The following is a 9428-nucleotide window of genomic DNA, read 5'->3' on the forward strand; positions in this document are numbered from 1 at the left end:
TCTGGTTTCGGCTCATGCCCGCCGGATCCCGGCCATTCCATCGGCCCCAACCCACCCTCATGCCGTCCTGTCCCTGACCTGCCCCTCCCGTCAGGGCACGCCACGAGGCCGCGGCCGCCCCGGCGGGATCCGTGTCCTCGCGTGGGACAAGCCCGGAGGCCGACCAAGCACAAGAGGAAGATTCCGGCTGCCCGCATGGGCTCGCCGTCTTCAGGCCAGTTCAGAGCATTTTCTAATCGGCAGATCGGATCGTTCCGTGCAAGGCGGCGGCCGGCCGGTCAGCGTGCTCCCGGTTTGTTTATCGTTTGGATGGTTTGCTGCCGGTTGGGCTGGATGTCATGTCAGTGAGCCTGAAGTCTGAAACATGCCTGCAGTGCATGACATGGACTGCAAGCCAATCCTGCAATGCCTTTCTGCTGCGTGGAAGAGGCTAGTTGAGTAGTAAGATCAGCTCAATGATTTAGCAATGGCTAATTGGTTATCCCATGATCGAGACTGCTGGAGCCAATGCATGGCTACACGTTAATCCCTTTGGCCCAATAATGAGCGAGAATCTTTCGTTTCAAAAAAAAAATAATGAGCGAGAATCCTGCAACTGGAACGACCCTGCCGTCAACTGCAAATATTCCTGAGATTTGCGTCAAGTGCATACAGTCACGAGGAGGAGACGTTGACAGGCCCAAGGGATTTGTGGCTTACACGCAAAATTCCCATCCCGTTCCGTCTTGCATCCCTTTCAAGCGTTTAAGCAGATACGCCCAAGCAATTGAGACTGTTGAGAGTGAATGGAAAGAATGTGCGTGATAGCGGCGACGGCAAACCAAGTTGTGTGTACGTGTTGGGCGCTTGGGGCGCTAGCTGTAAAGAGGAAATGGCATCACACTACTAACCACGGGCCAACTGCTAGTTTGATGATTCATTGATTCGCTTTCTTTTCCCATGCCACGTGTGATGAGACAATCGCTAGTGTGTAGTCCATTTAAGATTCAGAGCGGATATTTATTAGGTTATGAGCTCAAATCTTTAAAGGAGCTTTTAGCACAAAATCGACGAAGCTGATCCACCAAACCTGTTGTTGGTTGTGACAATGAACTCTGTTCTTTGCCAAGAACTAGATAAGGCATTTTGGTTGGCCACCCAGTAGGGGTGAATGCCGAGCCGACTTATTGGCTCACTCTAGCTCGTTTAGATAATGAGTTGGTCCGACTCGGCTCATAATACTAGATCGCAATCTAACAAGTAGAAAATATATTTTGGCTTCGTTCGTCAGTACTACTTAGGAGGTTGAGCCAAGTTGTTCTAGCTTGCGAGCTGAGGTGTGTTGAAGAATTATTGATATTTACAGTTACAAGCGACCAGAAGAATCAACACTAAAGCCTCATTCAGTTCTCTTGGAATCATTCGGAACGAGATCTATTCCGCACGGGTTGATTTGACTCAGTAATAACCGTTTGGTTCGGATTGGAATAGAGCTCATTTTGGTTATTCCGACCTCTTAACGATCCGGAATCAATCCCCATATTTTAACCTCCGAAATAAAACCCTTCAGAATTGAGTGACACAACCGGATCCACCCATTCTCCTCCAGAAACGAATCCGTTCCATGATTCAATCCTGAAACAAGATCTGAATTGAATTTGGAGTAGCACTATTTCCGTATAATTCCTTACATATCTCAATGCAAACCGCCGCCAAGAGAGGAACGCCCCTTCCACCGTTCCGCGTGAGAACACGAGGATACTCCTGCAACAATCAACGATGCAGATCCTCTCGCACAACTTTCCACTCCATACTTTACTCGAAGCAGTAACTAATTAAACTAGATTAAACAGTGATCACGCAGGGGTTAGCGATCCGGCGGCCTGTTCATCGGTGACTGCGACGACCGTCCGGCGGCGATACCCCCTGCGGCCCTGCCCGAAATGAGCAAGGCTCGCACATGGCCTGATTTGATCCCATCCGGTAGCGTGGGAACCCATGCACGGCAACTGACACTGATGGAGGAGAGGCGGCGACTTGCTCCCAAGGGACACGCCTTGACAGAGATACACTAGTCTATCCTCTTCCTCTCATCGGTGACGGTGTCCGATGCACGCGATCGTCGTTGCAAACCGCCGCGAATTTTTTTTAAGTTTCTCTTTTTTTTTATTTTAAGTTTCTCGAGAGACAGTGTAAGATTCTTTTTTTTTAATTGAGAGTGTGCAATAAGATTCGTGGAGGGCTGATTGCGTTCACAAATAAAGCTGCTGCCGAGGTAAATGTCCATGTGTAGTTTATCTCTGAAGCGAGCTAGAGTAGCACATGCTGTGAGGTTATTTTCTTCTTCTTTTTTTTCTTTTACTTTGGAATGTAGTAATCTTGTAATGAAGCAACGTTGTTTCTTCCTTCGGTTCGACGAGAATTTGTGTCATGGGAAGCGAATTTGTTCGAGGAGCACTACGAACAAAAGTGTACACGCATATCTGTTGCTTTCGGATGCCAGTACTTCACGTGCTTCATGACAGCGTTGCCTTGCAAGTTGATTTTTTTTAAAAAAAAGATTATGTGAATGGATAAAAAGGGTTTAGTACTTAGTAGCGCATGTTGGAGCATACTTCACGTGAAAATGTACAAGATGGAATCGTATAAAAAAAATCACCAATTGCAAAGGCATATCGTAAAAATATAATACCGGTCAGCACTGCCGGCTTGCGTGGAGGCAAGAATTCAAGATCTTGATGAACGATGAGGGAATATGCACGGGAAAGAGGAAGGAAAAGTCCTGAATAACAAGTGTGTATCATGGTCCTTGATTTTACTACATTTTTTGTGGCTTTTTAGTGTGCTCGTCGCTTGTTCTGTGTACACTTGCTTTGCTGATTGATATGAAATAGTAAAGCACATGTGTTCCACACCGTCACTCTTGAAAATTGTAGTGGCTTTGAGCATGTCGCTGCAAGGCCTATGTGTTTAAATAGATGATATGTTAAGCTGATAACACGCGATGGATGAACTCCATCAATGGCTGCTAGTACTGCTGTAGTCCTACTACAGGACCAAAAAAAAGTGCACTTGCTCTTTTGTTCTCACCTGTGTTTAATTAATATATATAATCAGTAGGGGATTACCCACCTGTTTCATAAAAAAGTGCACTTGCTGACCGTCCAACCTTAATTACTTGAAAACACCAAAGAAAAGAAACTTTCAAGCCGTCCTTGCTACCTTTGGACCAAGGCACAAACCACTCTTGCGTATAAACTACTATTCCCTCCGCTAAAAAAAATGTTGTACAATATATTTGCCCACTTCATTTTGAACATATTTATAGATTCCAATAAATTATGAGATTATAAGGTTATTTTTAGAGGGAATCTACACAAACTAATTATTTTACAAAGTATTGGGTGTTTGGATAGCAGGTGCTAAATTTTAGCACCTGTCACATCGGATGTTTGGACACTAATTAGGAGTATTAAATATAGTCTAATTACAAAACTAATTGCACAACCCCTAGGCTAAATCGCGAGACGAATCTATTAAGCCTAATTAATCCATCATTAGCGAATGGTTACTGTAGCACCACATTGTCAAATTATGGACTAATTAGGCATAATAGATTCAACTCGCGATTTAGCCTAGGGGTTGTGCAATTAGTTTTGTAATTAGACTATGTTTAATACTTCTAATTAGTGTCCAAACATCCGATATGACATGTGCTAAAATTTAGCACATGCCTCCCAAACACCCCCTTAATAGGAGTTCCCTCAAAACTTATCATATAGCACTAGGCTCATAGGCACACACTAACATCACATGCTCAAGAGGACCTCTTTTTCATGAACAATCATGGCTAATCATCCGGGCGCCGTTCAAAATACTCCCTGATCCTTAGCTAAATTTAGTCAAACCGAAAAGTGCCCATAGATCAAGGATGGTGGTAGCGATGATGATGGTCGAGCAGTGCCCTAAGCAAAAATTCCCTTTTGGGTCGTCATGTGCTGGGGCTTTTTATCATCACTGACGGCATGCTAAGCCCCATGCTAATTGGTGACATTATGAACTGCCACATGACTCGTGAACCCCTAGGTGTGGACGATGACTCGATGAGCCCGAGCTACTGGAATTGTGGTCATCCATGCACGGACTGGACGGCTCAGATCGACCCATCACTTCCATCCATCCGTCCTCTCACAGGTCAACGTTACAGTGGGCTCCTGTTGACCGAGATCGTGTCATAGTTTTGTCCAGATCAGTAGTACGGCACAACACTATCTGCATGGCACGGACACACTGATCTATGCGCTGAGCTCAATTTACCGATCTGCCCCTCTCGTTAGCTTCATGTGCGTCTGTATGGTCTCTGTACAGTACTGTGCCAGTGTATATAGCCCGTATAGGTGCATGGGAGAAGCTGTACGCGCGTACCCAGAGCTCGACACGTGCCGGTGGGTCAGGGGTATGCTGACTCGGCCACGTCATCACGTTCAGTGACCAGTCTGGCAGGCACGTCTCGACACCTCGTCGCTGCAAAAGGAATCTTTGCTAGCTTGTCCTCAACAATGCCAACTTGGCAAGCCAGGGCTGCACGGCAAATGCAATTTTGAAGCAACATTCTTTTTTTGTTCCCATGGAAACGGTAGCACAAGAAACAGGAAACGAATATCTTTCATCGATTTATTTCCATTTCGTAAAGAATTTGGGAAGAAAGAGGGGAACTCCAGGAATCTCAAGTGGAAATCTGTTAATTTCCACACCTAACGCATAAAGGAAAGAGTAATGCAAGAAGACCTTGCGTGAAAAAAAAGAACAAGAATCTCAATTTAATGTAAATGTGGAAATTATCATGACAAATCAAAGAAAAAGCATAAGAGCTAGACTAAATGGAGAGAAAATCATGTTTCATCCATATAAGCTCCACTTTCCAGCATTTGAAATCAAGAACAAATCCTAAGGCTCCACTTTTCAACTTTGGAAGCACTGCCATATGTATGCCTTTCACAAATTATTTACAAAATTACTAATTCCCCTATTTTTTTATGGTTTCACAATAAAATCAAGAGCACCCTCTTTCAACCATTTAGGGGCTGCTTCTCTCCAACAACAACACATGACATGTAGGAAGTCCAAATGGCTATCAACTGCCCAATTGCATGTGTCATATCGGCCGGTTGTTCCACTAGCTATCCTTAACACCGTCAAATAGGAAGAAAGACATGATGCGACATGTGTCTAACCTCTATCTTCACTTGTCGCCGTGAACTATGTGTGACTGTACTTCCGATGAGTTTTTTTTAACCGAATGCAGAGTTATATGACATCTCTTTTAAAAAACTTCGATCGGTGGACATATATCATATCCTAGGAATATGGGAACACTAAATACTAATAACATGATATTGTGCAATCTATGTTTGATTGTACTCTTTGTAGATTTTTCTATGCATTCTTGGGCGAATCGATATCTTTTTTGCAGGTATAGTGGCTTTGATCCATCTAAAGCCATAGCAATATTTTTTTAAGAAAAAAATTAATCATGGAGGTAAATTATATCTAAAAAAACATACGAACAAAATAAAATGGTAATATGAGAGCAATTCACAATTTCACACCCACAATTTTAGAGCAGTCTCCACCAGGGATATTTCATAGTTGAAGCCATGAAGGCATTAGGCAATCAGCCGTTGAAGCATGGGCGGCCGTAGACGATTTCAGCTCCTCGAGTTCCCGACATGTGGTGCGTCCATGTCAAGCCCCGGTGAAAAAGGACAAAACGGGAAGTGTACCCACTACGTAGGCAGGCACTGTTACATCCCGGCCTGCCATTTTGCAGGCTCCGACCGAGTAGGTTGTACTCCATCTCCTAAACTAGGCCTAACACGTTGACTCCTTCCACAGATCACCTCGCAACGTGCCAAGAATTGCGTCCAAATCCGGATTAATCTATCGTTAAGCAGCTCGCTAATCACTCCATCCCCCACCTCCCTTCTCTTCCCTGTCGCCGTCACCGCCCACGCGCGCCCATATAAGACGCCCCCACCCCCCCGTTGTCCTCGGCAGAGATCAAATCCCCCAGCGCAAGCGGCGCCCGCGGCTCCACCACCACGCAATTCGCAACAACAATTCTCTCGGACTCGGCCGTTGCGGTCGCAGGCAGGGCGGGCCGGAGATGGGCAACTGCCAGGCGGCGGAGGCGGCGGCCGTGGTGATCCAGCACCCCGGCGGCAAGGTGGAGCGGCTGTACGGGCCGGCCACGGCCGGCGAGGTGATGCGCAGCAACCCCGGGCACTACGTCGCGCTCGTCGTCCTCCGCGTCGCCGGCGTCGGCGGCGCCAAGCCCGACCCCCTGTCCGCGGGCGCGGCGGCCGCTGCCGGCGGCGGCGTCACCAAGATCACCAAGGTGAAGCTCCTCAAGCCCAAGGACGCGCTGCTGCTCGGCCAGGTCTACCGCCTCATCACATCGCAAGGTGCGTGTCCGTCCGTTCGCATCAAAGGCGGTTCTTGGATCGCTCTGTTTCTGGCTTCAATTCCTCTCTCCCTCGGAGATCGACGAGCTCACAATCCGTTCCCCAATTGGTCTCGCTTGCGCAGAGGTGGCGAAGGCGATCCAGGCCAGGCGGCAGGACAAGACGCGGCGGTGCGAGGAGGCGCTCGACGACCGGCGGCGGCGGCAACCGTCGCAGCCGGGACACGCCGCCACCGCCGCGGGTGGCGATGCGCGGGGGCAGCCCGGCGCCGACGAGGTGAGTGATCGCTCGTCCCCTGTTCCTGGCCTCCGAATCTCCGATTCTGAATTGCGGATTCCGGAATCCAGACTCTCAATCGCTGACTTGGCCTCGTTCTTGGTCCAGGTTCGGAAGCGGGCGGAGAAGGCGGACCGGCATCACCGCGGCGGGTCCGGCGGCGGCGGCGCCGCTGCGAGAGGAGGGCGGAACTGGCGGCCGTCGCTGCAGAGCATCTCCGAGTCGGCGAGCTGACCCGACCGAGGCTGCTCTGCAACACTGCAACTGCGGCGAGCGACTCCGAGTAGTACTAGAATAGAATGACAGGAAGGGATGGATTTAGTAGGATTGTAGTAGATGTACATTGGGCGAGAGAGAGGGAGACTCCGAGGAGCGGCGAGCGAGACAGTAGCAAGAACTGCTCCCCGTGTAGTTGTTTTGCCATCAGAATTCAGATCACAGTGATGGAACAGTGAAGAAGTAGCCTTGCAAATCATTTTCGCGGAGTCGCGGTTCCAAATTCCACCCCCGAATCTCGCTGGCTGGATTCGATTCGACCTCTCATGCAGGCAGCCGTGAAATCGTTCGGTTGCGTTTGGTAGTCCGGGCTGCCTTAACTTAACTGAGCCCGTGAGCTAGGTGGGCCGGCAGCAGCTCACCCATAACTAATTAAAGATGGCGTTTGGTAGTCTGCACAAGTGAGTTGCCCTCACCACGCAGTGGCGCTGGTAAAGATTACCCCCATTGCTAGGTACCCATAAATGCACAGATCATAGGAATAACAATTAAACTGAATAAAAATACAAAGAGATCAACGATAAAATTATGATCCAAATTTGCATAGGAACAAAATTACATCAAGTTCACAAGGTAATTAGCAACCTAGTTAATATATTAGGGCCTTGCTTGCATGATAGTTGAAATAAAACGCAGCAGGAATATGGCGCATAGGGCAATAAGAACTTCCAAATGTCAACATGGATGAATAGAGCACGGAGAACCACAATGACACCAAATTTGAGATCAAAGAATATCCACCAAACCATTAATTTACAATGAACAACTAATGGGCCAGGATCAAGAAAAAATGGCAACCAATTTATCAGAATTGCATGAAACTAAGTCATCATCATCTAAAAATAGCTCATGATATGAATAAGCAAGGAAACCTTGAGAAGGTTCCCATGTGCCTTAGCAGCGGGCAACATCTCCGAGCCTCATTGCCACAAGTAAAAGCATCAACATGGGCAACACAAATAAACTCAAGTTAGGAAAATCAGATAAAAGTGAAAAAATCCTCAGACACAACCCATTTGGTCAGTCATCATCAGCAAATAAATGATATATGGCTCAGATGAAGTGTAGTACTTGCCTAACAAATAGGATAGAGATAGGAGTTGCCTCCTAGTGAGGCAGTCAGAGGAACCCCTGACCGCATCACTAGGAGCTAACACCTGCTACAGTCCAAAGTGGTGCGTTTGGTAGTTCATCGCCATCTATAGAAACAACAGTACTAAAGGAAATCAAGAAGGCAGCAGCATAAGTTCTTATTAAGGCTCAACTCAGGTGCAGATGCATGCGCTAAGGAGCTGTCTAATAGTGAGCCAATCAAGGCAAGGTATGCTTTATTTGGCTCAGTATGTAGGTAGCATCTTGAGGCATGCATGCTACCATCTTTACATCATCGCCACCTGAAATCACATAAAGCGTCGGAGAGGGTTGCTTTTGTCCATCTGCTAGGTCATACTCGCCAAGCTCGAGTGGATGTTCATCAAGTCTTCAAGCTTGGGAAATACAACCTAAGCTCAGAACTTGTAACCCTTTCATCATCCGCATACACAATTGATACATGAAAATCAGAAGAGAACCAAAACAGAAGCCTCACCACATGGACATCAGATGCGTCAACTTTCTCTCATCGTGCCTCAAACACATGAATTGTAAGAACTGCATTTGGATCAGAAAAACCAAAAAGTCAGAAGAGGAATGTGATGGGTTTAAGCATCCCCTAAGCTCATCATCCTCAAATATGCAAACACAAATTCACATCACCCAACATAAATGCCTCAGTACAAATGCATCATAGGCATGAAAAAATGTATGTTGGGTCTTGGATTATAAGTGAAATCTCCAACTGCCATACAGACAGGTGGACTCAAAAGTAGCAGCAGAAGAGTAGAAAGGAAGAGTAGAACAGAGGCAATAAAGCTGAAAAGACACCAAATAAAGAACAACATGTATGAGAACCACAAGACAGGAGCCACTTTATCATTATCCTACCCAAGGGTAATCATCACAGGCCAAAAGATAGGAAACCAACAGCACCAACAAGGTAACAAGTCATGTAGGTAAAGAACTGCATGCAAATGGTAACAAGTGAAATACCCAAAACATGAACAACAGCAACATGATAACAAGGTATATAGCAAAATAAAAAGCACATGTTACTAGGTCAAATAGCAACCTAAAGAATAGAAGGAACATGTCAACAAGGCAACTAAAAAAGATAAACAACAGCAGCAGAATAGAAACCAATAGGTAAAGAAGAGCATGCAAATGGTATCAAATTAAAAATCCAAAACATGAACAACAGCAACATGGCAACAAGGTATATAGCAGAATAAAAAGCACATGTTATCAAGTCAAATAGCAACCTAAAGAACAGGAGGAACATGTCCACAAGGCAACTAAAATAGGTAAACAACAGCAGCAGAATGCAAACCAATAAAA

General features: G+C 46.3%; 1 protein-coding gene across 1 annotated transcript; it reads left to right on the forward strand.

The window, feature by feature from the left end:
- Positions 1 to 6046: 6046 nt before the first annotated feature.
- Positions 6047 to 7194, forward strand: LOC101762765. The gene is made up of 3 exons (XM_004974653.4): positions 6047 to 6443; positions 6568 to 6719; positions 6828 to 7194. Exons 1-3 carry the CDS (start codon positions 6146 to 6148, stop codon positions 6951 to 6953), a joined length of 576 nt encoding a protein of 191 aa, XP_004974710.1. The 5' UTR covers positions 6047 to 6145; the 3' UTR covers positions 6954 to 7194.
- Positions 7195 to 9428: the final 2234 nt, after the last annotated feature.

This window comes from Setaria italica, chromosome VI (assembly GCF_000263155.2).
Source record: "Setaria italica strain Yugu1 chromosome VI, Setaria_italica_v2.0, whole genome shotgun sequence".
Lineage (NCBI taxonomy): Eukaryota > Viridiplantae > Streptophyta > Magnoliopsida > Poales > Poaceae > Setaria > Setaria italica.

Excerpts from the sequence above, each read along its gene's own strand:
- LOC101762765 (XM_004974653.4), top strand. The coding sequence starts at position 6,146 with ATGGGCAACTGCCAGGCGGCGGAGGCGGCGGCCGTGGTGATCCAGCAC. Across the intron at positions 6,444-6,567 it reads CCGCCTCATCACATCGCAAG|AGGTGGCGAAGGCGATCCAG; the intron begins GTGCGTGTCCGT and ends TCGCTTGCGCAG. Across the intron at positions 6,720-6,827 it reads GGCAGCCCGGCGCCGACGAG|GTTCGGAAGCGGGCGGAGAA; the intron begins GTGAGTGATCGC and ends TTCTTGGTCCAG.